Here is a 27,971-nt window from a genome sequence, read left to right on the forward strand (position 1 = left end):
TTGCCCCTTTTATTCGGAGTCAAGATCTTTCAGGCCACTTAGATGGATCGACTCCAATGCCTCCAGAATTTATCACCACCGAAGCCAAAGAGGATGGAGGATTGCCGAATACTATTCGCAACCCTGCATTTGTTACTTGGATGAAGCGTGATCAGGCACTCATCGCATACATCACTTCCACGTTGTCACAAGAAGTCTTGATTGATGATTGCACATCTAAAGTTTTGTGGGGTGCTTTAGCTCAGACCTATTCTCAAATATCAAAGGTTAAAGTGTTGTTTCTTAAACGCGAATTTCAGATGTTAAAAAAGGGTGCAATGAGCATTGTTGAATTCTTAAATCAAGTCAAAAACATCACAGATCAATTAGTCATGGTTGGATGTCCAGTCTCAGATAAAGAAAAGGTGCAGCAAACACTGAATGCCCTGGGATCAGAATATCATGTTCTTGTTACATCTTTATTATGCTTGCCTACGTTGCTCTCCTTTGAGGAATTACGCGCCAAACTTTTTCAGTATGAGATGACACTGAAAAGCATGTCTGAAGCTTCAATAGGACAATCATCTACGCATGAGGTCCTTGCCACAGGGGTGATAGCTGATCGTGTACGAGGAGGATGTGGCAGAGGCAAGGGAAATCCAATCCAGGGTGGACGCGGGTTACTACCTACACCAACTTCCAATGTCAGTTTTTCAAAGAATGTTCCCACATGCTATCAGTGTAACAAACGAGGTCATATCAAGGCCAACTGCTGGTTCAACCCACAAAATCGGAATAGAATGCAAAACAATAGAAATGTTGGTATATCAGGACCTGCCGGTACATTTCAGGTCAGTGATGATGCTAAGGATCTTCTACTATCTGCTATGGCCAACTTGAATCTAAAGCAGAATGATGATGAAATATGGTATGTTGACTCTGGGGCAGCAACCCATGTCACTGGCAATGCAGGTAAGTTCTCTACTTTGACTCCCTATTTTGGTAAATCTAATATTGTAACCGGAGATGGGACTCACCACCCTATTTCAAACATAGGCAATGTTCTCATTCCTTTGTCTGAGTCATCTATCCATTTATCTGATGTTGTTCATGCACCAAACATAAAGAAAAATATTGTATTTGTTTCTAAACTTGTTGATTGTACCAATTCTTTTGTGGAATTTACTCCTACTTCTGTCTTTGTCAAGGATCTTCAAACGAAGGAGATGTTCGCTAAAGGAGAGCGACGTGAAGACATGTATGTCTTTAATGAAGATCCAACCTCCAGTGTCCTGAAGCCTAAGTCTGATCTCATCTCTAAAAGCGTCCTAAGTACATCCAAATGTAATAAGTCAGATTTCTGGCATTCTCGTCTTGGTCATTGTAGTCAAGTCTTTATTGAAAAGTTAGTGTCCAATGGTTTTCTTTCAGAGTCTGTTTCACCCTCATTGAAGGATAAAATATGTCCCAGTTGTCAGGTCTGCAAAAGTCATGTACTCCCTTTTCATCAAATAAATAAAAGAGCTTCCATGCCCTTTGAGATAATATGTTCAGATGTTTGGGGCCCAGCCCCTAATCCTTCCTCTTCTGGAAGTAAATATTATGTATCTTTTATTGACAGTTTCTCTCGTTTTACCTGGATATTCTTTATGAAACACAAATCAGAAGTTTTTTCCATTTTCCGTCACTTTCATGCCTATGTTAAAAATCAATTCTCTCAAAATATCCAAATTCTCCAATGTGATGGAGGTGATGAGTATTCCTCCAAAGAATTTTAGATTTTCTCCAAGATAATGGGATGCATCGTAGAGTTTCTTGCCCGTACACTCCACAACAAAATGAAATTGTTGAACGTAAACACAGACATATTGTGGAAAGTGCAATGAGTATGATGCATGGGAGTAATTTACCCATTAGTCTTTGAACTGAAGCTTTTCACACTGCCACTCATGTGATAAATAGTCTTCCAATGCCTATTCTTGAAAATCAATCTCCCTATTATGTTCTCTTTGGTGCACATCCCGATTATAATGAGTTATGAATTTTTGGATGCACATGTTATGTACATATTGACAAATCCATGAGGACTAAATTTCAAGACAAAGCTTCTATATGCCAATTTGTAGGTTATGCAGATGAACACAAGGGTTACAGGTGCTATGATCCTGCCAATAAGAAGATTAGAATTTCCAGAAATATTGTTTTTGATGAAAATAGTTTTCTGGGAAAAGAAGCAGACGTCAATCGTGAACATATTGATGCAGTTGCTAATTGGTATGACCCATGGCTTAGTGCTGAACTTATTTCACATGCTGTCGAGCATACTATTTTGACTCCTGAAAACATACATGGTGAGACCGTTTCAGATGATGCATCACAAGCAGAGTGTCTGAGATACAAAGCTAATGTGTATACCAGGACACCTAGAGAGCCAACGAATGTACCTGCTAAAGAACACATTGCATTATCTAATAACAGAGAAACACCAAGAAGATCAGGCAGGATAAGGCATCCTATTGAAAAGTGGGTTAGTTATGACAACTTTTCTATGGACTTTCAGATTTTTCTATCCCAGATTGAAAAACACGATGAACCTCTTGGTTTTCATCAAACTATCCAATCCAACAAATGGATTGAAGCGATGAATGAGGAGATCGAGGCACTTCATGAGTGTCAAACATGGGAGATAGTTGGCCGCCCTCCAGATAAAAATGTTGTTGGTTCCAAATGGGTTTATAAAATTAAATATAAACCGGATGGTAGCATTGAACGGTACAAGGCGCGTCTTGTAGCCAAGGGTTTCACTCAAGAATATGGTCAGGATTATGATGAGACATTCAGCCCAGTGGTAAAAATGGGAACTATTTGCATTATACTTGGCTTGGCGATTGAACATGGATGGATCCTTAGTCAGCTTGATGTTAAGAATGCATTCCTTCATGGGGACTTAAAGGAAGAGGTCTACATGGAGCAGCCTCAAGGTTATGCAGAGGGAGACCCAAAAGAATATGTATGCAAATTAACCAGAGCTTTGTATGGATTGAAGCAAGCTTCTAGGTCATGGTTTGAAAGCTTTTCCTTAGAAATCCAGAAACATGGTTTCTTTCGTTCCCAACTTGACCATTCTCTGTTTATATATACGGACGGTACCACTATGATTTTCTTACTCATATATGTTGATGATATTGTTATCACTGGTAATGCTCCATACCACATTCAGCGAATTAAAGTTTTGTTGAGTATGCGATTCAAAATGAAAGACCTTGGGGAGCTGAGATATTTTCTTGGTGTAGAGGTAGACAGACAAGATGAAAAAATGTCATTAACTCAACATAAATATACTCTTGATCTTCTGGCTAAAGCAGGAATGACAGATTGTAAACCTCTACCCACACCCAGTGTTGTCAACCAAAGGCTCAGTATTTGTGATGGTGAGTTATATCCTGATGCAGTCAAGTATCGCAGTTTAGTGGGTATGCTACAATACCTTACCTTTACTAGACCAGACATTGTATATCCTGTTAATCAAGTATCTCAATTTATGCATAAACTAAAGACTGGTCACATGGATGTTGTCAAACGCATCCTTCGCTATCTAAAATGAACGGTGGGTGATGGACTCACATATATTCAATCTTCATGGAAGACACCAAAACATGACATACTGGCCTATACAGATGTAGACTGGCCAGGGGATCCAGATGAGAGGAGGTCTGTTTCAGGATACTGTGTTTTCATTTAGAGAAATCTTGTCTCATAGAGTAGCATAAAACAGAAGACTGTGGCAAGATCTAACACAGAGGCAGAGTATAGATCTATGGCAGCTGCCACAGCAGAAGTGACTTGGATTAGGCATCTACTTACAGAGATGGGAAAGGATATCTCAAACTCAACACTTATGTGTGATAATAGAAGTGCTATACAAATTGCATTCAATCCTATTCATCACAGTCGGACTAAGCATATTGAGATTGATCAACATTTCATCAGACAAAAGATAGGCGACAAAGAGATTGAACCAGTTTATGTGCCTTCAGACGAAAAGTTGCCGATATGTTTACAAAAGGTCTCACAAGTCATCGCTTCTAGTATCTGAAGAACAAGTTGCACATGGTTCAACCCCATGCACAACTTGAGGGAGGGTATTAGAATATGGAATATGGATTGGATATGGATCCGATAAAGGATCCATATCCAATCACGTGTTTTATTTCCTTTGTATTCTAATGTAACATGTGTTACTAATGAGGGGCATTTTTGTCCTTGCAAAAGATTATTGTAACCCTATTAAGACTAATGTAGCATTACTGCAGCTGCAAGGTTAAGAGTGGCTGCCGATTCCCAAATATCGAGTTCTCTCTTTTCTCTCTCTCCCCTCTCTCTCTCTCTCACACCGATTCCTTGATTCTTTTAGGAGTTCTTTCACCTCTTCCCTCTTATTCTCTTGTATTATAAATAGGGGATTCTCCCCTTTTATTTTGTATTCTTGGGTGTGGTTTTCTCCCACTTGAATCAGTCTTTTTTTATTTCCATTTGCTTTGCACTCTTTTTGAGTTTGGTGTATGAACCCTAGTGGTTCTTGTGAGTGTATGCTATTTGTGAACCTCCATCGTTCTTTTGTGAGATTGGTTGTGAGCATCATTTGAAGATTCAATTGTGGACTTCATTTCCTTACATGGTATAAGAGCCATTGGAGTGATCAAGCTAAGGTTTCTTGGTGCATTGGGAAGCGTGTCATTCGCAAATTATTTTTTGAAAGAAAGATGTGAAGTTCTTTACAAGTGGTGATCGTGTGAAAGCTTGGGAGATTGGAGGAATTCTTGTGCACATCATCCATCTTTGGTCCTCTCTTTTCCCATATTCTTCTTTACTCTTCTCCTAGTCATTTCTTTTCTCAATGCTTGTAAAATGGATGACAACGATAATTTCACCATTAAGCCCATCAAACTAAATGACTCAAACTATGTTACATGAGCTTCTATCATGAAGCATCTTATATGAGGAAAGGGCGTGTGGGGATTAGTGGATGGGACCAATTTGGAACCTACACTAATCCTCACAAAGATAGAAGGAGAGATAAAAATTCCTCTCACGAAAGTAAAAAAAATTAAAGTTATTGCGACTTACGAAAAAAAATGGAAAGAATAGAGAATAGGACATGCCAAGATTATGTTTTGGCTCACATCTAGCGTGAACATCAAGAAATGCTCAAGCCTTGCAAAATTTGAGCATGCCAATGATGCTTGGGATTATCTTAAGAGAATGTATTCTCTTAAGATATTGCACATGTGTGTAACTTACAAATCAAAGTTAGAAATATGGTTCAAGGAGACAAGAATATTAGAGAATACTATAATGGCTTATCGAAGTTATGAGAAGAGTTGGCACTTCTTGAACCGAAGTGGCATTGCCCACAAGATATGGAACTCCGCCAAAACCAAATAAATGTGGAGCACTTTTTTTCAATTTATTAACGGATTAAGACCGGAGTTCGAATCTACTAAGTTCATTCTTCTTCATCGAGGAAAGGTGCCTTGCAAGGAAATGAATCCAAGAAAAGAAAAATTATTTGTTATTATTGCCGTGAACCAGGACATGTGAAAACTCATTGTCCAAAATTGAAGAAACCATATGAGAAAAATGTTGCCTCTGTCGGACCTCCACAAGAATCAAATGAATCTTCCATTGGAAGTATGTCTTTAGCTCAATTGGTGGAGGCACTTCAACCACTACTCAAGGGAGCATCTTCATCAGCTGGAGCCACAGTCTCTTCCGTTAGCACTTTTGATCCAGGTAAATCTCCTTGGCTTCTTGATTCAGGTGCCTTCTTTCACATGACACCAAATATAAACATATTTTCTGAATGCCATAACTCAAATGTTTTTACTTTGATGGGACATCACTTGAAATCAAAGGAATAGGGAATTTTGAAAATAATTTTAAAGACCCAAAAGGTTTTTATATTCCAAAATTAGATATATCCCTAAGTTAAACCTCAATCTCTTATCTGTTTCTCAATTATCTGACCATGGATATAACGTTTTCTTCTCCTCTCGTGGTTGTCGAGTGTAGGATCACCAGTTAGGGAAGCTTATTGGGGAAGGCCATAAAGAAGGAGGTCTATATTACATGAATTTTTTGAAAATTCCCAAGAATGGTTTATGTTGTAATGTTAAAAAAATGGACTTGGATCTATGGCACAAGAGACTTGGCCATCCTAGTATATCCAAGATTCAGTTTTTTCCAAAGATAGAACATTTTTGTAATTTTGAGGCCTTTAAATGTGAAGAATGCATTCTTGGAAAAATAAAGAAATTACCTTTTCAAGAAAGAAATTTTGTCTCTTCTCGACCACTTGAGTTAGTTCATTCAGATGTATAGGGCCCTGCACCTGTCATATCCGAAGGAGGTTTTACATATTATGTCATCTTCATAGATGACTTTACAAGGCATACTTGGATTTATTTTCTCAAACATAAGTCTGAGGTTTTCTTACACTTTCAAATATTTCACAACTTAGTTAAAAATCAATTTAAAGATTATATTTTCATTTTTCGCACTGATTCAGGGGGAGAGTACTTATCAAAAGAATTTAAATACTATTTGAATTTACATGGAATTACACATCAAAGGTCATGTCCCTATACTTCACAACAAAATGGTTTAGCAGAAAGAAAGCATAGACATGTTATAGAAACAACAAGAACTCTACTCATTACTCACAAAGTACCAAATTTTTTTAGGCCAAAGCCACTCTAACTGCAGTATATCTCATTAATAGAATGCCATCATCTTCGCTAAACAATATATCGCTTATTGAAAAAAATTTCAAACAAATCCTAGATTATTCAAGATTAAGGGTATTTAGGTGTAAATGTTTTGTTTTCTCTAACAAAAATGACAAACTCCCTCCTCGTGTTATTCTGTGTGTGTTTCTTGGTTACGCAAACCATAAAAAAGGTTATAGATGTTTTGATCTCAAAACTAGAAAGTTATATATGTCAAGGAATATATCTTTTCTTGAAAAAGATAGTTTTTTTTAAGTCAAGAACTCTAGAGAAATAGATGAGTATTCTTTCCTATTGGACTTAGCTCCAAAGATCAGTGAAGGTGATATTGATCTAGAAGATCAAAATGACATAGTAAGTATTGAATCATCTCATGATAATCAAGGTTGTATTCAATACTCCAGATGGGGCAACTCTAAACAACCATGTGCTCTAGAAAAATATACTAAAGCACAAGATCAAATAGTAACCAGGAGATCATCTAGGATGTCAAAGGTTCCCAGAAAATTTGTATCCTATGAGTCTTTCTCACCAAAACATCAAGCTTACATCGCTTTAATACACTCCTACATAGAACCTTCTAATTATGATACAACAAAAGAACACCCTGAATGGGTCGAAGCTATGACAACAGAGTTAAATGCATTAGAAAAGGAAAATACGTGGTCTATTCAAGATATTTCGCCAGGTAAAAAACTCATAGGATGCTGATGGGTATACAAAGTTAAGACCAAGAGTGATGGTACTCTTGAGAGGTTCAAAGCCCGACTAATTGCCAAAGGCTATTCTCAAGAATATGGAATAGACTATGAAAAAACCTTTGCACCAGTCGCCAGAATGACCACAGTTAGGATCTTAATTGCTCTTGCCTCTGTAAAGAAATGGCATATACACTAGATGGATGTAAAAAATGTTTTTCTCAATGGAAGCCTAGCTGAAGAAATATATATGGAACCACCTCCTGGCATTGAGATCTCTCAAGGGAAAACTCTTCATTTACATAAAGCTTTGTATGGCCTTAAGCAAACCCCAAAGGCGTGGTATGACAAATTCAGTCAAGTTATGCTTGAATTTGGTTTTCAATCTTATTTTACTAACACAACTTTATTTGTTAAGAATTCTGATGCAGGTATTATTATTCTTCTCCTCTATGTGAACGACATGATCATCACAGGAAGTGATAAACAAGGAGTTAACAATATCAAAAAATTTATCAGAACATATTTCGAAATGAGTGATTTGGTATTCTTAAAATTTTTCCTTGATATAAAAGTTGCTTATTCCTCTAGAGGTTATTTGTTAACTGATGCAGTAGAGGGCACGATGAAGCCTTCACGGTGTTCCGAATTTGATGTGGCTGCTCTTTGCTGTCACGTGAGAACTCCCAAACAGCCATGTTAAGGGACTGTCACAGTGATGCAGGGGGTTTTCACGATAACGGTGATGCAGGGAGAATGCAGTACTCTCACGAATACTGGTACCATGCTGTTACTCCTAGATACAGCAACAGGAAACAGGCTACCCACGTACAGGCCTGTTACTTGATGCAGAGAGGGAACATGCGTTCACGTGCTGGGGCTTGGCAAATAGGGCTCGACCCTCTTGGTCATGCAATGCACAACACTAAGAAGAAGGCCACCGTAAATGATGTCACTTGATTAGCTTCTGGCGATGCACGGTCGTGCAGTGCAAAAAAAAGATAACGCAGAACACGTGAAACAAGAAGAGAGACACTCGGAACAAAACAAAAAGGGGTCGAGCCCAATATATATCTGAATGAAGACTCAATTAATAATGTCCACCGAATGAAGCTGCTACAGGGAATGAAAACAAAGACTGACAGAAGATAATAAAATATTCAGACTGAAAAGAGAAAAGAACTCAAACACAAAATGACAAGAAACCAAACCATAAAGGATGTGCGGCTGAAGGAAATGAATAACAACGAAAACTATAAAAAAACAGAAAGGAAAAGGCTGCTACAGTATTGATATTTTCTCCATCCCCGTATGCAACCCTAAGTTGGGTTATTTAAAAGGGATTGGCTGGATCCGGGTCTCGGGTCCGGACCCAAACTCGAAACACGGTTGTTTGCTGTTGGCTATGGGACGTGTTCTCCCCTGGTTGGAAAGAAGTCGGCTTTGACGATTTGTTGTCACCACGGTACACATATAAATCAGACACATTGACGATAGGCAACATGTATCGATATTCCTGCACAATTTCAAATTAAAGCCTGTAGATTGGTTTTGAAATTGACCGTCTATACCATCTGCTATGGCACCCCATGGAAGCACAAGCTGAATTTTTGTTCCTCCTGCACGCGGTCTTAAGGGTTTGGCTAGAATCCCAACAATACAAGCATGCCTACCAAAAACTGGACCACCTACTGAAAACTTCACTATATCTGCCCCGGATGCATAGTGGCTCTGCTCACCGTTTATAGAGGAATACCCATTCAGGATCTTCTTCCCAAAAGCAATCCCAAACGGAGTCAAAAGCTCATGGTAGCTGCTGAACCGAGCAACGTCTAGTGATCGCCCAACACAGCCAAATTTGTTAACCTTCATAAATGTTTGGTCAGATGGGTCAAGTCTCGAATTTTGGAGAATTCCTGGTGAGTTTGCATGATGAAATGGCTCATTGTCCTCTTGCAATGGTCGTTGCTGTTGTTCACTGAATGATTGAAACAATTTCTGATGCAAAAGGCGACTCTCGAACTGGTTATCAAACATTGCATATGCCTCTTGCTGGAGCATCGTGCATCTGGCATCCCTGTGCAGGCTCGCTTCGATGGACTCTGATGGCACGCTCGACAGTTGGAGGTTCACTGGGCATGGGTCGACTGCCACCGCACTCGGGTGGCCAACCACATCGACGCCCAATCCACCACTCGCTTTCAACGTGGACGTTGGGTGCGTCTCTACCGTCGATTCTAGGACAGCAAGCCGATCTTCGACTCCATCCATACGCTTCGACAGACCAGCTACCTCCTTTTCTAGGCATAGCATATCTTCCTGCATTTCCGTCAACATGTCGAGCATCTGCTTCATGATCTTCTCTCGCATCTTTCCGCTCGTAGGACCGTTCCTCGCTTCTTGCGTCATGCCGTTGACGAAGGAGGAGGGGCTGGGCTTTGATACCATTTGATGCAGTAGAGGGCACGATGCAGCCTTCACGGTGTTCCTAATCTGATGTGGTTGCTCTTTGTTGTCACGTGAGAACTCCCAAACAACCATGTTAAGGGTCTGTCACAGTGATACAGGGGGTTTTCACGATAACGGTGATGCAGGGAGAATGCAGTACTCTCACGAATACTGGTACCACGCTGTTACTCCTAGATGCAGCAACAGGAAACAGGCTACCCACGTACAGGCATGTTACTTGATGCAGAGAGGGAACAGGCGTTCACGTGCTGGGGCTCGGCAAATAGGGCTCGACCCTCTTGGTCATGCAATGCACAACACTAAGAAGAAGGCCACCGTAAATGATGTCACTTGATTAGCTTCTGGCGATGCACGGTCGTGCAGTGCAAAAAAAAGATAACACAGAACACGTGAAACAAGAAGAGAGACACTCAGAACAAAACAAAAAGGGGTCGAGCCCAATATATATCTGAATGAAGACTCAATTAATAATGTCCACCGAATGAAGCTGCTACAGGGAATGAAAACAAAGACTGACAGAAGATAATAAAATATTCAGACTGAAAAGAGAAAAGAACTCAAACACAAAATGACAAGAAACCAAACCATAAAGGATGTGCGGCTGAAGGAAATGAATAACAACGAAAACTATAAAAAAACAGAAAGGAAGAGGCTGCTGCAGTATTGATATTTTCTCCATCCCCGCATGCAACCCTAAGTCGGGTTAGTTAAAAGGGTTTGGCTGGATCCGGGTCTCAGGTCCGGACCCAAACTCGAAACACGGCTGTGTGCTATTGGGTATGGGACGTGCTCTGCTTCATTAACTCAGTCTAAATTTGCCCTGGATATTATTGACAGGTTTGGTATCTCTGATGAAAAACAGGTTGACACTCCTGAAGTGGTGAACATCAAAATGAAGATTGATGAGGGAGAGCCACTGGAAAATCCTACACCTTACAGACAACTTATCAAGGTGTTATCTTATCTCTCTATTACCAGACTCGACATTGCGCATGTTGTTCACATCGCAAGTCAATTCTAGCATGCGCCTACTACTGTTCATATGGGAGTTGGTTTATGCATTATTAGATACATTAAAACTTTCATCTTTAGAGTAGGTTTTTTATCTGCTTCTTCCTCGCTAGAATTAACTGCTTATACTGATGCAAATTAGGGAGGTGATCCTAATGATCGACACTCAAATACTGGTTTTTGTGTGTTTTTAGGTGAATCTTTGATTTCATGGAGGTGCAAGAAGCAACAAAAGGTTTCGCTTTCATCAACAGAAGCCGAGTACAGAGCCATGGCTACAACCACCATAGAAGTAGTTTGGCTACAAGAGAAGAGTAAGCCGTTGGACTCCCAACAACTCTTAATAGAGCCGTTGGGAGCTTAACGACTCCCTCTTCCCTCTCATTCTCTTGTATTATAAATAGGGGATTCTCCCCTCTTATTTTGTATTCTTGGGTGTGGTTTTCTCCCACTCGAATCAAAGTCTTTTTTATTTCCATTTGCTTTGCACTCTTTTTGAGTTTGGTGTATGAACCCTAGTGGTTCTTGTGAGTGTATGCTATTTGTGAACCTTCGTGGTTCTTTTGTGAGATTGGTTGTGAGCATCATTTGAAGATTCAATTGTGGACTTCATTTCCTTACAAAATCATGTCCCAAAATAGGGTGTTTAGTTTATTACATTCCAAGTATGCTCTTTTTAAAAAAGATACGGGTTTGCGCATGAGAACTAAAATCCTTAAAAGGATTTCTTTTCGTGAGTCCAGCTTTTCAAATAAGCAGTGTTGCAAAGTAAAGTTTTAGAGTTTGTTTTATTACGAAATAATAGCCAAGTCTTCCAAATCGACGCATTTGGGAATAGGGTTTTTGCTACTTCTATTTGCGGTTCCGATACAACTCGGATAACACTGTTTAGAGTCATGGGCATGAGTTGGGCAAGGGTCCCTCGCTAGATTTTCGCTGCATCACTTCTGTTGCGAAACTTTGTTGGGTTGTCTTGTCACTTCTGTTACGAGACTTTGTTGGGTTGTCTTGTTACTTCTGTTGCGAGACCTTGTGGGGTTTTCTTGTCAAACTAGATATTTGTTGCATTACTTCCTTTGCGAGATTATGTTGTTGGGTTTCTTTTGAGAAATATATGCCCTTCTCTTCGTAGCCATACTTTTAGACATGTACGATATGATTGGACTATGAGGAGTAGGATGAGAAGTCTGTGGTAACCTCAAAATGTGTTTTGGTATATTATTATAATCATATAATGTTGATGTTCGCCTAACAGGCAAGAGGCTCGTGTCGATCTAAAGGACCAGAGCATGTCAAGTTTGAACTTGAATGATTACACTATGTATTTTTGCAAAAACAATGTTTTAGAGATTTTCTTTGAGAAATTCATACCCCTCTCATCGTAGTTGTACTTTTTGAACAGGTGTGTTGCGTACTACGATGAGTAGGATGAGAGGTCTATGTTTACCTCGAACGTGCAAAGGCACGTGTGTGAGACCATATAATGGTAATGTTTTCACCCTCACAATAAGTTTACCCCTCTCATCGTGGTTGTACTTTTGAATATGTATGTTGCGTACTGCAGTGAGTAGAATGAGAGGTGTGTGGTTGCCTCGAACGTGTAATGGCGCGTTCAAATCACCTAATGGTGATAGTTTCGCCTTCACAGGCAAGATGCTCAAGTGGGTCGAAAGACTAAAGCATAAAGAATGAGTCTTCAGTTAAGTAACACCTGATGTACCCATTCGACCCGCCGACTTCATCAAAAGAGAGGATGAAATGGTATAAAACTCTGATGGACAGATTGTTAACAACCACCCCATAGGCAAATGACTCGGCATCCCCAGTCATCGGAGTTAGGGGATGGGACCACCAGAAATTATCCTAGGTGGTGGATTTCATAGACTTCTGCAGAAGTAGGATGCATCTGTTGTCTACGAATGCCTTTGTGGATTTACTCTCTTAGCCACTGGTCGTCCCCTTAGGAGCGAACTCAGCTAACTATTCAGGGTAATGAAAATATATGGCATAATATGCCCTCGACCGAACTAGTCTCAGTTGTTTCTACGTGTCGTGCCTTGTGCGTACCCCCAAAGCCAGCTAATATCGAAACAATAAATATTTTGTTTACATCAATTTTGCTTGTTGTGCAAATGCTTCCAGCTCGTAATCTACGAACTGTTTACATCTTATGACTAATGTAACTGATTGTCTTAGAAGCTGCTTACAACTTGTGATTAATATAACTTGTGTGATTGCTTACAACTTACATCTGGTAATTTATAAAACTACTTGTTGTACATCTTAGGATTAATGTATCTATTTGTTGTAAAACTGTGTATATCTTATGATGAATGAACTCTTACCTCGTGATAATTAATTGTCCACTTGATTTCACAATTAATTGCTCAATTGCCTAACTCAATTGCTCATATTAGAGATGATTGTTCATTTGTATAATTTATTGCTTATGCTAGAGGTGACTTGCTTAAGTAAAATCATGTTTGATACAGAGTATTTGCACATTGATTATTGCTTATTTCAGTTCTATATTGTCTTACTTGCGCCTATCGGTTTTTCGTGGAACTGACCCATTTTATGGGTCCAAGTGATATTTGGATCTATACAGAACAGGCGATGACACGATGGCGTGATGAGTTCAAGATGAGACTATTTCCCTGACGTTTCGCTCTTGAGGACATTTCGATAAATTTGCATACAGGTTTTCTTGAAAAAATTTCTCCTTTGTACAAGTCTTAAACTATTAAAGACCGCATTTTCATAATCTATTTGGTTTATTAAATGTACGGAGTTCCAAATCTGTTTGTCAAAAAAAGTTTACGTTGTAATGCACCCAAGGTCCGTTGACTTGTTTCAAAATTACCATTTTCTGCTGACTTACTATTTAAAACTCTGATAAATGAATGATTTCAAGGTTTTTAAAACTTTTCACAAAAAGTTTTAAGTCCTGGATTTTGGGGTGTTACACTCAAAGGAGGACATGCTGCTAATTTAATTTAGCTTTCTAAGTGAAAAAAGAAAGCCTACTGATTAATTACAAAGTAGTATTAACTAACTGAAAAGCAAAAAGGTACAACTAACAAAAGTTCATGCAAACATCAAATTTCTAGGGAAAGGAGGAACCTAGTCACTGAAAATGCCATGAAGGAAACATGGGCCCGTTCATTGTAAATAGACATGCTCAACAAACTAGACCATGAAACCCAAGCAATTTCATGCTCATTTGCATGCATTTCTGCACAATACTGATGCATTAAAGAAAAACATTAAGCACCCACAGTATTAATAGTAGGAATGGCTTTAACAGTCTGGCAAATAAAAGTTAGGTTGTGGACGTTTGTGTTAAACTTCTATGCACAATGCCATGCAGCAGTCTATGATTAGAGGATTGTTCTATTAGGTTTTGATACCCCTCCTGGCAGAAAAATGCCATGTTTTTTCTCTTCTTCCTGCTACCACTTTCTTGTTTTGCAATGAGAAGTCAACAATGTGCATACATCCAAAGGCATAAAGTTTGTGGTAGCATGCATGGGACTTCTGTATATCACTGGTTAAATGGGATGGAATGATGCCTATGGTTCATCAGTAAGATATATATATATATATATATATATATAACATTTGGTCATGGTGACATTAGGTACAAACACCTCCTTTTATTTATTTTTTTAATTTTTTGCTGTTTTTCATTAAATTAACCATACAGATGTGATCTACATGCTTTTCTTAGTGGAAATTGGCTTTTGAATTGCTTGATTACAACACGTAGTTGTGTTCTCATAAGGCTTAAAAAGTCAATGGCCTAAAGTGTGCAATATTTTCTTGGGTCATAAAATTGTTTATGGACGTTTGTGTTAAACTTCTATGCACAATTCTATGTCTGTAGTTTATGATTAGGGGATTGTTCTACTAGGTTTTGATGCCCCTCTTTGCAGAAATTGCCATATTTTTTCTCTTCTTCCTCCTACCTCCATTCTTGTTTTGGAATGAGAAATCAACAATGTGCATACACCCAAAGGCATAAATTTTGTGGTAGAAATCACTGGTTAAATGGATCAAATGATGCCTATGGTTCATCAGTGAGATACTATGTCACAGGGACTCTCCAACTAGGTGCCGCACCCGCGTCTGCACCCGATGCGGTCAATCTGACCCTGGGTGTAGTCAACGCACCCAGGGTCATTTATGTCCAACTTTTGGACTTTATATATATATATATATAATTTTTTATATTTTTGCCAAACCCCCGCACCCAAATTTTTTGAAAGTGCTGCACCCCCGCACCCGCACCCATGTGACATATATGGGTGAGATATTGTGTGTGTATATAAATATAGAAATAAATTTTACATATATATATATATATATATATCATGGCAGCATGAGGTACAAACACCTTTTTTTTTCTTTTTTTGGTTGCTTTTCATGAAATTAACCTTACGGATGTGATCTACATGCTTTTCTTCGTGGGAATTGGCTTTTGAAATGCCTGATTACAACACATAGTCGTATCCTACAATGTGCAATATTTTCTTGGGTCATAAAATTGTGTTTTTTTAACCTTACAGATGTGATCTACATGATTTTTTTCATGGGAATTGTCTTTTGAATTTCCTGATTACAACACATAGTTGTGTTCTCATAAGGCTTCAAAAATCAGTGGCCTACAATGTGCAATAATTTTTTGGGTCATAAAATTGTGTTTTTTCATCTAAAAAACATGATTCAAAAGCTGATTCCTACTATTTGGAACATGCTAAACACATCTATGAGGTCCAATTAAATCAAAACAACCTGTACCTATGACTTTCAGAGGAAATATGGCATCATGGCAACATTACCAAATGATTCCCCATATATATGTATATATTTATGTGTGCGTGTATTATATCAACAAAGTGTTAATTATGTAAGTCCTAAAGTTTAAACACTTTCCCAGTTCATAAGTTGACAAAGTAAGAAAGAAATTTTACCTTAGCAGCATATGATAATCATCGTGCCTTGAGGGTAAGAGCTCTTCCAGAATAAGTGCTTGGCGCAATGCATCAACAGCCTGTAACTCTTCCAAATCACGCACATCTTCAATGGAAACAGAGGCAACTCTACTGCTTCTCCTACCCCTTTTCGTCAAAGAATGTTTGAACTTGGTAGAGGCATTGATTGCTTTCTTTTTCAGAGATCCAATCCTAGTCTTTCTCTCATCTTCTGAGTTCTCAACATCTATATTTGGAGATATGACAAATATGACACCAATCAAGTAAAAATTGCCATGAGCATCATGGAGATGCACATGTCATTGATGTCAAAATTAAAGCAGGAGAAAACAGTTCCTTCAACTTACAAGCTCAGACAACCAGGCATGTCCGTAAACAAATTGATACTTTCCAAAACCATGCATTTATTGGATAAAAGGAAAAATAGGTGATTCCCATTTGCTTGGAACTCAATGACAGTTTTATGTATCACAAGGCTTTTATGCTAAAAAAAGTTAACTTGAAATTCCATCCATAACAACTCCCTATCGGTTGATCCTCTAACAACCATATGCTTGTTCAAAAGAAAGCATATCCTCAGCCCCTGCAGGGTCACCTAGTTGGTTAGGGCGACCATTGAGATGTCCAGAGGCCCCTGGACATCACGAGTTTGATTCCCCCTGGGATCAAACTCACGATAGGTATGGAGCAACATCATAGGGCTGGTCCACGCTACTGGGGTTTACCACTATAGTGTGGGGCCAATTAGGGCTCAATCCTGGTGGGTTACTCGTCATAAAAAAAATGTATATCCTCATACCTGATATACAATCCTAAAAATGGTAGAAAATACACAACTAACAGTAATTTATTATCAACCAAAAACAGGTGCAAACATTTTACTTTAGAACTATTGTCGAATCAAAACAATTCTTCAGGCCTACAATGGGATTTTCTAACCACGAGCAGGTAAGGCGCGTGAATTTCAGTTTTTCTCTGGACTTGCTTTCCCTCCAAATTGCGACTTGGAGGACCTGGAAATCCAAATGCATAAAGGCATGGCTGTAGTTTGTGGCAGAAAAGCACTAAGATTCTGCCAGACTCATGATTCTACTGAAGGAATTAATCTTACTGTCCATCAACATACAGTTACAAGAACTCGGCACTAGATAGAAAAACATATCAATGGTGTTAAACAATGATGTAACAGCAACAGCAACTACTCCTATTTCAATTCTTTCAAAGATTTTAAAGCCAAAAGAATGTAAGACAACAGCAAAAGATAGGTACCAGGCCTAGCGAATCTGTCAAAAGGTCCGGACATTTGGATTTCACTCATGGTTGCTCCAGGTAAGTTCACTCTTCTAAGAAGGAGAAGAACAGGATATTGAAAAGCTCATGCAATGAACAAAGGAAGCCCTCCTGCATTTCACCCAACAAAGGAAACACATCATAAGAATTAATTGTACTTCTTAAGAAACATAAGAATTCTTCTCTAAAAAAAAGAAAGAAACATAACAATTCATTACATATATACACAAAATCTAAAATGAACACAAAAACCTGCATAAACTCGCAAATTATCTAACATATCGATGTATAATAAACTAAAAAATAAATAAACCTACATCAACTAGAGAATTACCTATGAGTCCTCAGCTAAACTTCTAACTATTTAATCAAAAGTTCAAGAAAACATAAACAAAGAAAAACAAAATAAATTGGCATAAAAAATCAGCAGAGACGAGATTCATAAGAAAAAAGCAGAGAGCCAAAACAAAAGCACATAATATATATATATATATATATATATATATATATATATATATATATATATATATATATATATATATATATATAGAGAGAGAGAGAGAGAGAGAGAGAGAGAGAGGGTGGGCGTGTACCTTTGAGAGGCAATATGGGTAGAGAGAAAGGGGGTGGGGGTGGGGGGAGTATATATGTATATGCTGATTGGTGACACGGTGGCGGACGAACGACCCCCTGCAATTGCGCCGAAGGGTAGCGAGGGACACTACGCACACTCCACACCTTTGAAACAATCTTTTGCCCATTAAGAGAGAGAGAGAGAGAGAGAGAGAGAGAGAGCTGGGATTGCAGCAACGGCCTGCCCACCGATATGCGCGCAACTCCATCCAAGCGGGGGAACGCCCCCCAACGCCTCCCTTATTGACTGAAATGCCCCTTAATTACTCATGAATGCCAAAGAGAACCCTTGATTAAAGAAATAGCGTAATTTCCCCCCCCCCAAAAAAAACAGTAAAAGTTATCGACTATTTATAAAAATTAGAAACTGCCTCACGTTTTGGTTATTACATTCTGCTGCCTTCTTTTATACTTAATGCTTCAAAGATACTCTTGTTCTTATAATCATTTACTTGAATTAACTAAAATAAGCTCATTGTTGTTTTGTTTAGAAAAAAAAAAGAACATCATGAGATGACATGAGCTGATTAAAATGTTATTTTACTTAGAAGTGGCAAAATCTGACAGGACCCGCCAACCTTCTTCTTAGTCGGGTTCAGGTTTGGCTTAAACGGGTTCATGTCATAAACGGGTTGACCCGCCTAACCCGTTTATTAAACGGGTCGGGATCGTGTTAGGGGTATGCCAACCCGTTTGACCCGTTTAATAAACGGGCTAGGCGGACGGGTCAACCCGTTTACCCGAACCTGACCCGCCAACCCGCCCGCTAACACTATAAGAAAACTGCATATTAGCGGCGGATGTCAGCCATCGCAAATCCGTCGCTAAAAATGTTAACGACAGATTTTGCGACGGATAGCATCTGTCACATAACCCTAGTCGTTAAACTGCGGCAGAATTTATCTGTCGCTAAATAGCGACGGATTAACGGTGGATCATGTCTGTCGTTAATCCATCTCTAAATAGAGAATGATTTGGTTTTGCGACAGAATTTAATCTGTCGTTACTATTTAACGAGTGATACATATCCGTCGCTACTGTCTGTCATCAATTTGGGGATGGCCATTAACTATGGATTAACTTTCGTCACAAACCAACAACTGCTTCAAATTGGCGACGGAGTAACGATGAATAATATTCGTCGTTAATTTAAAAAAGAAAAAAATTGAAATTTTCTGAAACTCGAGAAAAATTTCTCGTTATACAATTCATATAACCTGCTTATAAAAAATAAAATACACATAAAAAATACATATACAAGTAGAACAAATTTAACACAAGTTCTAAGTTAAGCAAACTTTAACAACCAAATACAGTCCTTGACAAGTTATAAGTAGTTACAAGTACATCAAACAAATTAAACAAATGAATCTAATTCTCGCCAAGATTTTGGGCATCATCCTCTTCATTTTGTCGATCTGCCCCTCCCTTCATGCCTCCATCAGCTCCTCTACGCTGATCATCTTTAGCATCCTACAAGAGAACAAAAATGTTAGTATTTATAAATAAAATATAATGAAATAAATTTTATTCAATGCACCTAATCTAATGCAACAAAGTAAATGGCTGAATGACATAAAGAATAGCAATAAACTGAAGGACATGAACAGAATTCAAATGTGTTTTAAGACTGAAAAAATGTATAGTGACTCAATCATGCAGATATGTGTTCTAAGTTTGTCAAAGAATTTTACAGTGATTCACGCATGCATATATAGTTTATAAGGTTGTCAAATAAATGTGTTATATATCACAATCATGCATATATGTGTTACAAGACAGTAAAAAAACTTTCATAGTGATGAAATCATGCTTATATGTGTTCTAATGTTGTCAACAAACTTTCATAGTGATTCAATCATGCTCATATGTGTTTTACAGCAGTTAAAAAACTTTCATTTCGATTCAACCATGGATAAATGTGTTTTAAGGAAAATTTTATAGTAATTCAATCATGCATGTGTGTTCTATGGCAGGGGGCTCTGTCCCCTTGCCATTTGCCTTGTCGACAGAGGGTTCTTCCCTCCCCTGTTTCTTTTTGTGCTTTTGGGCAGGGGGTGAGGCTCTCCTTGCTCTTGTTGTCCCAGCAGGGGCGGAGCCCCCCTGCTCTCTTGTTCCTTCTCGGCAAGGGGTTCTGTCCCCCTGCCTCTTGCGTTTTGCCAGCAAGGGGCGAGGCCTTCCCTGCCTCCTTTGGGTTTCCAGCGAGGGAGGTGAAGCTCCCCTGTCTTCTTTATGCTTTCGAGTAGGGGCTTGCCCCCTACACTGTGCTTGTTCTCCGGCAAGGGGCTTTGCCCCCTTGCCTTGTTCATGCTGTCGACAAGGGCAGAGAGCCCCTGCCTGTTTCGTTCCCAGCAGGGGGTTGCGCCCCAGTCTAGTGTTCTGACAGGGGGTGTTCCCCCCTGCCTTGTTGCGGCAAGTGTGGCGAGGAGCCTCTGCTCTCTCCCTTGCCTTTCTTTGTGCCGACAGGCAGGGAGCTCCTGCTCCCTGCATCTGCTGCTGTTGCCAGGTAGGGCTAAGGCCCCTGCCTCTGGCACCCTTGTCTGCAGGATGCAGAAGTTCCTGCCTCTGCCTCCTGTAGGCAGGAGGCCTTGCTGCCTTTGTTGCTTCTTATTTATATTACGACATATACTAATGATTTTAGCATCGCAGGTTGAATGGTGGATCCAGCTCGCCTTCGTGGCTCGAGCTTGCGCTTACCTACGCCGCTGGCGTACGAGTACCTGCAACCCCTTAAGGTAGGGGATTCTTGCGTGAAAGGACAATGAACTAATAAATGCTAAAATAAGAAAAGATAACTAAAAAAGGATGATATATGTATACATATAATATATATACGTATGTCTTTACCTTCAAGGACGCGGTTTCGCGATTCTTGTCCTCTTTACTTTCTCGCACTTTCCTTTCTATTGCCGTCGCGCTATATGTGCCCAGGCTTTTCATTCTTGTCTTTACATTTTATGTCTTTTAACTCAAGGACGCGGTTTCATGATTCTTGTTCTCTCTACTTTCTCGCACTTTATTTTCCTGTTGCCCTGCGCTTTGCGCCATGACATTTACTTGTATATGTCTGTCTTTTACTCCAGGACATCCTGGTTCTCCTTTACGTTCTCGTACTTTACTTTTTTGCATTTACTTATGTCCTGCGCTTTATGCGTCATGGCCTTGCTACTTGCTTCACTCTTTGTACATTACTTTTCTATTGTTGTAATGTTGGTTGTTGCACTTACTTTCGTATGTGTTCGTCTTTACCTTGTTGCTGCACTTCGTGCATATGCTTTGCTCATGCATGTATTCTTATCTCTGTCGTATGCTCTTTTACTTGCTTACGCTTATCGTTTAATCGAGGTGCAACCCGTCATGCCTCGTGAGTCATCCTTTACACTTGGTTAGTCAGTATAGGATCTCATACCTCGTGAGTTGCGTGCGTAGTTGCCTGCTTGTGTGTTTCGATAATTGAGGTATGATTTCATACCTCGCATGTAGCTCTAGCGTTCTACCCTCACAGTGCAACTTCGCCCATCGAGTCTTGCCCCTCGATTGGCCATTGTATTAGTATGTGCATGGGTTTGCCCCTTGTCAGCCTGCACTTCCTGAGTGCATCTTCGAGTGTATAGTGTATATCGTTTCACTTGTCTTAAAGGCCACGATGCACACACTTACGCACTTCGGTTCTCCAAAGATGATGGTCTTAAGTGCGAACCTATTTTCAAGGATGTATAACTTTGTAAAGCAGAGATAACAGTTGGATCTCTCAAATCGATGTATTTGGGAAAGGTGTGTTACAACCTCAGTTCGCCTATCCGATACGACTCAGGTAACCCTGGTTAGGAGCCTGTGCATGAGTAGGGCGAGAACCCTATTGAGGCACTTGCGCCATCGCTAGATCAATGATACATCACCTCTAATGCGAGACCTAGTTTCTAGGCTTTCTAGTCAAACCACGACAATTGACACTCTTCCTTCTCTCACAAGATTATTGTTGGATCTCTTGCGAGGAATCCATGTTTCTCCTCTTGTAGTTGTATCCTTAGTCACGTATGATATGTTTGAACTATGAAGAGCAGGACGAGAGGTCTGTAGTAACCTCTAAACGTGTATATGACATATTAAGTTAATCTTGTTATGTTGATTTCGCCTAATAGGCAGAATGCTTGCGATTGTCTAAAGGACCCAAGCACGATAAGTTGGAACTCGAATGAGTTTACTAGAGACTTCTGTAAAGCAGATGCGTTGAGGGATTTCTTGCAAGAGATCCTTGCCCCTCTCATCGTGGTTATACATTTGAGCAGGTACATTGCATACTACGATGAGTAGGATGAGAGGTCGATGTCTATCGCGAACATGCAATGGCATGTGTTTAAGATTACAAGAGTGATGTTTCTACCCTCGCTATGAGTTAACCCCTCTCATCGTGGTTGTACTTTTGAGCAGGTACGTTGCGTACTGCGGTGAGTAGGATAAGAGGTGTATGGTTGCCTCAAATGTGCAATGGCGTGTATAATTCACATAAATGATAATCATGCGCCTTCACAGGCAAGATGTTCGATTGGGTTGAAAGACCAGAGCATGTAGAATAGGACGGCGGTTAAGAAACCCCCCGTCGTGCTTATTTGGGACAGTTCATCAAGAGAGATGATGGATGGTACAAAACTCTAATGGATAGTCATTAATGGCAATCTCGGACAAAGATCTGACTTCCCCAGTCATCGGAGGTTAGGGGAAATCCTTCAGGCCACTTCTGCAGAAGTTCAGATGCGCATCCATTGGGCCTTTGTTTGCCTTTGAGGATTTACTCTCTTGGTCACTGGCCGTCCCCTTAGGAAGCGGACTCAGTCAGTCATTCGGGGTATAATAAAATACATAGCATAATGGACCCCCGAATCGATCTTGAATTTTTCTACGTTTTTGCCTTGTGCGTACCCACAACGGCCTGCCCATAATGAGACAAGATATAACTTACACACATGATCATGAGATATGCGTGTTGTGACGTGAATTGATTGCTTGCTTGTTAGCTTGGTAGTTCAGTACGTTACTCGTTGAGCTATGTCTGTCTGTCGAGGTGTTACCCTTGTTGGTTAAACTGCTTGTGCAGTTCTGCTAAGTAATGACTAGCTTCTCATGCTAGCCAATTACTTATAATACCAGCATTATGCTAGTTGTTACATATTATGATATAACCGCTACCGTATGTTTGCTTATCATGTGTAGCTTATGAATTGCTTGTGATGCAATAGCTTGTGCCTTACGATTAATGTAGTTGTTTGCCGATAGACTGAGCCATCCAATGGTACTTGTATATGTATTACGAGCATCGTTATGAATGCTTGTCTTATGTAATTGTTTTGCTTGATTGGTGGATAAAGTTAGTTACTCTTCACCTTTAGAATCTGTGGGATCACTATAGTTGCTTGTTTAGCACTATGATCCTTCCTGCTTTTGTAGTTAGTTGTTTGCTTTACTAGAGCTTTGCTTACTCTACAACACCTTTGGTTAGATCTGCTAGTCCTGCTTTTTTCTGCTTGAGCTAGCGATCATCTTGCTTATTGCAGCCTTTGTTTTTTCTTGTCTTTTGCACCCCTACTAGTCTATTGTGAGACTGACCCATTTCATGGGCAGGTGGTGAACAGGTTATACAGCTTGCGATGGCACAATGTCGTGATGCGTTCAAGGCAAGACCCCTTTCCTGACGTTGCGCTCCTGGGGACACTTTAGATGGATGTGGTATAAAGTTTCTTTGAAAGCATCTCTTTTGATTAAAACTCTAGATTACTAAAACTGTATTACCAAAACGTGATTCTTCTTTTCATTTCAATAAAATGTATATTCGAATTGCAAATCGGTTTGCAAGGGAAAGATTGCATTTGCGTTGTAATGTGCCCAAAGTCTAGGGATTTTCTATTTTAAACCTGATCTTTCGCTGAACTTCTGTTTCAACTCTGATAAATGATTGGTTTCAAAGCTTTCAACCTTTCTCATAAAAGGTTTCAAGTCCATGATTTTAGGGCATTACAGTTATAGGTGGGTCATGTGTAGGCGAAACATCACCTACAGAATAATGAGTTAGAAATTTACATAATGCATATTTAATCTAATCAAATATATAATTATTTAAATGATATACCTATTGAAGCAGCCCGTGAATATGAAGGCTGAGATTGGCTACCACTGGGTGTTCGACGACTGTAACTTCCACGAACCATATTCTAACAAATAAAAAATGTCATGCGACATATTCAAACATTGCAATACCTTCAAATCATTCAAATCATTACAATACATTTCAATATATTCAAATCATTCACATCAAATATTGTAATACATTAAAACATAAGATATGAAATCACTTGCTAATCATGGATAACTTATCATTAACTTGCAATACAATTGGATCAATTACATAACTCTATATCTTTATGGATACATAAACAAATAAAAAAAAAACTTCATGCAAGACATTCAAATATTGCAATACATTCAAATAATTCTAACACGTTATAATGCATTCAAATCATAACTCTATACCTATCGAAGATACATAATCAAATCGAAAAAAAGTTCATGCAATATATTCAAACATTGTAATACCTTCAAATCATTGCAATACATTTCAATATATTCTAATTATTCAGATCAAATACAAGTATGTATTACAAGATGTATTTCGCTAGCTCAAGAATGCTTCATCACTTGTTTGACTTTCATATTCTTCTTCTTCTTCCTCCTTCTCCTCTTCGTCATCTTCTTTTTCTTCTTCATTGAGCGTCCATCCACTTGGTATATCATTTGAATCATATTCTTCTATGCATGTGCCATCTGATAATGGAGATAAGACATGCATACCATGTGTGACATTGTGACCATAAGAGAAGTCATAATATCATCTTATTGATAGTAATCACCCTTTTCAGCAATCTTGTCTTCCTGTAACTGATCATACTCGGGATATAGTTTAGACTTCACCTTACAAACTGCCCACCATTTATTTCTATCTTATTTCCTTATACTCGGATATGAAGTATAGTAAACTTGTTGAGCTTGTGATGCTAATATGAATGGTTCATATGTTCCAAATATTGATTTATGATTCACCTCTACAATGCCTTAGGCTTTGTCAACTCTTGTTGTTGTGGGATCAAACCAATGACACTTGAATAAAGTTACATTATTATTTGTGCCTAAGTAAGTCAACTCCATTATTTCTTCTATAACATCATAGTAGTCATGTTCATTTTCACCGTAGCTGCTACCCTTGACGCATACGCTACTATTCATCGTTGACTTGTTGATACTGTAGTCTTTTGTATAGAATCGATAACCATTTACGATGTACCCGTTGTAACATTGCATAACTTTGGTCGAACCATTTTTTAAATCACATATTCCTTGATCTTTAACATCACCATGACGAACCTACAAGGATAAACAATGACTGTGACCAATTAAGTATCTTATTATTGTTTACACAGAAAGAATGTATACCATCATCCTTACAAACTCTTTCAACCATGCCACAAACTTATTTTCACGTTCTTTCTTTACTTCTGCATTAGTGAGATGTGAAAGTTTTTTTCGCAACTCCAGATCAAATCGTCTGCACTTAACAAATACTTATATTACCAAACCAAGTATGCACATATAGAACTTAGTATTATATATTAAGTATACTTACTCGATGTATGGGTCGATTGCTAAGCAATTAAAAAGGATATAGATTTGTGTTGCATCTTGCTCTCGATCTTTCAAGAGTTTTGACCGGCAATTGCTAAATGCATGACCAAGTGGTTGAAATATCGACAATTTGTCAGCTACAGTAAATTGTTCTTCATCATCATTACGAGGTGGGCATGTGTAATGTGTTGGAATGTGAGGTTCAAAGTACATAGATGAGAAATTTGAAATCTCTTCTAAAGTGTACGCTTCACAAATAGAGCCATCTACTCTTGCTTTATTCTGAACCTTTTTTTTAGGTCAAACATGCATCTGTCAACAATATACATCTCAGATTATAATAAATTTTTCAATAACATTGAAAAGAAAAATATAAAAAAATATATACCTTTCAAATGGGTACATCCGCCGATATTGCACATGTCCACCAACCCTAAGTTCATATGGCAAATATATGATCACATGTTCCATAACATCGAAAAATGCTGGTGGAAAAAGCTTCTCTAGCTGACAAATAGTAGTGATGACAAAATCCCCGAGATTCTTTACCTCAGATACTACAACTTCTCATGTGCATAATGTTCTAAAAAATTTACTCAACTCGGACAATACCCCCCATATAGGTTTGTCTAACATATCATGGAATGCTAGGAGTATCAACCGTTGCATAATGACATAACAATTATGACTCTTCAACCCATATAACTGTCCCTCATCTATCTTCACAGCCCGAGCAATGTTAGAAATGTATCCATCTGGATATCTCAATTGTCTCAACCATTGACATACCAACTTTACTTGATTTGGTCAAAGCATGTACCTTGCTTTTGATTTCAGTACTTTACCATTGTACTCTTTGAGTTTCAATTTTGGTCTTTTACATATTACTTTTAAATCGATACGAGCCTTCGGATTATCCTTCGTTTTCCCTTTCATATTCCTTACCGTATTGAATACATTATCAAACATATTTTCTTCACATGCATGACATCCAAAGTATGTCATATCAATAAGGTCGGCCAATATGATAGTTTCCAAAATATAGATTTCTTTGTCTAATTGTGATCCTTCCTAAATTCAAGGAAGGGCGTCGGACTACGGGTATCTGTCAGTCCACATGGAAAGTATCACAATCATCTTAAAATCTCTATGCCAGACAACCATATAGGTGAACCTTCTATTTCAGTTGTGCTTGCTCAAAACACATTCCTTTGTCATCAGAACGGATGATCGTTGGGTAAAAATCAACGGTGATAATCAAACCAGCACGACTTCTTTCCATGCGCCAATCTAAAAGATTTTGTATCCTTTATGCAGTACGAACATGTCAACTTCTCATGTGTGCTCCAACCAGATAATATACCATATGCAGGAAAGTCACTGATTATCCATAGAACAACAACCTTCATATTGAAGTTTTATTTTTTGTGGGCACCGTACGTGAGAACACCGTCATCCCATAGTATTTTCAGTTCATCAATCAATGGCCTTAAATATACATCAAGATTTTGGCCTAGAGAAGTCAGACCATAGATTAATAAAGACAAGAAAAGATTTTGACGCTTCATACATAAGCTTGGAGGAAGGTTGTATGGGGTGACAAATACCGGCCAAAACGAGTATGGGGTTGATCTACCCCCAAATGAATTAAATACATCTGTACATAAACCTAGCCTAACATTTCTCACTTCCATTGCAAAGTTCTAATGAGTACGATTAAAGTGCCTCCAAGCTTCTGCATCAACAGGATGTGTGATCTTGTCTTCATCATGTCAAACTTTATTTGCATGCAATCTCATGTGTTTAGCTGTTCTCGAAAACATATACAATCGTTGCAATCTATGGGTAAGATTGAAGTAGCGAAGTGACTTGTCTGACACTTCTTTTGACCTTGTGCTACTATTTCTTTTTGTCTTTGGCTTGAAACGAGGATATCCACATGATGAATATGATTTGCTATTTTCTTGATCTTTTAAATACAACATGCAGTAATTTGGACAAGCATCTATCTTTTGATACCTCATACCTAGTGCATTGACCATAACCTTCACACGATAAAGATTTTGTAGCAATTTCTCATCTTTGGAAAACATACTCTTTACAATAGAGCACATATAGTCAAAACATGATTGACTCAAATTATACTCTGACTTCAAATTCAGTAGTTGAAGAACTGCAGACAAGATAGTGTGACTCTCGCAACCATTCTGTAGTGACTCATCAACATCTCTAAGTAAGTCATAAAATTTACTAGCTGCATCGTTTGTTGCTTCTTTCTCTACCCCAGTTGGTGCATCACTATGTCCCATAACGGAACCCATTTCTGATCCTCCGACATCAAATATCAAATTCACATATGGATTATTGTGCACCACATCCACCCATACGTCAAAATTATTTCAAAAATTTTCACCATGAAGCGTCCAATTCTGATAACC

The 27,971-nt window shown here is 38.8% G+C and overlaps 1 protein-coding gene across 1 annotated transcript in view; it reads right to left on the reverse strand.

Moving 5' to 3' along the window:
* The window catches only part of LOC149832354 (phosphatidylinositol/phosphatidylcholine transfer protein SFH3-like), a 45,592-nt gene extending 27,731 nt beyond the window's left edge, over positions 1-17,861 (reverse strand). Inside the window, exons 1-3 of the mRNA XM_090014471.1 lie at positions 17,823-17,861; positions 17,209-17,340; positions 15,919-16,165 (exon numbers count right to left, since the gene is read on the reverse strand). Coding sequence (XP_089870597.1) covers positions 15,919-16,165; positions 17,209-17,257 — 296 coding nt within the window. The 5' untranslated portion in view covers positions 17,258-17,340; positions 17,823-17,861. The remainder of the gene's footprint in view (positions 1-15,918; positions 16,166-17,208; positions 17,341-17,822) is intronic.
* Between the last annotated feature and the right edge of the window lie 10,110 nt (positions 17,862-27,971).

This window comes from Nuphar pumila, chromosome 7, assembly GCF_984573655.1.
Source record: "Nuphar pumila chromosome 7, dmNupPumi1.hap1.1, whole genome shotgun sequence".
NCBI lineage: Eukaryota > Viridiplantae > Streptophyta > Magnoliopsida > Nymphaeales > Nymphaeaceae > Nuphar > Nuphar pumila.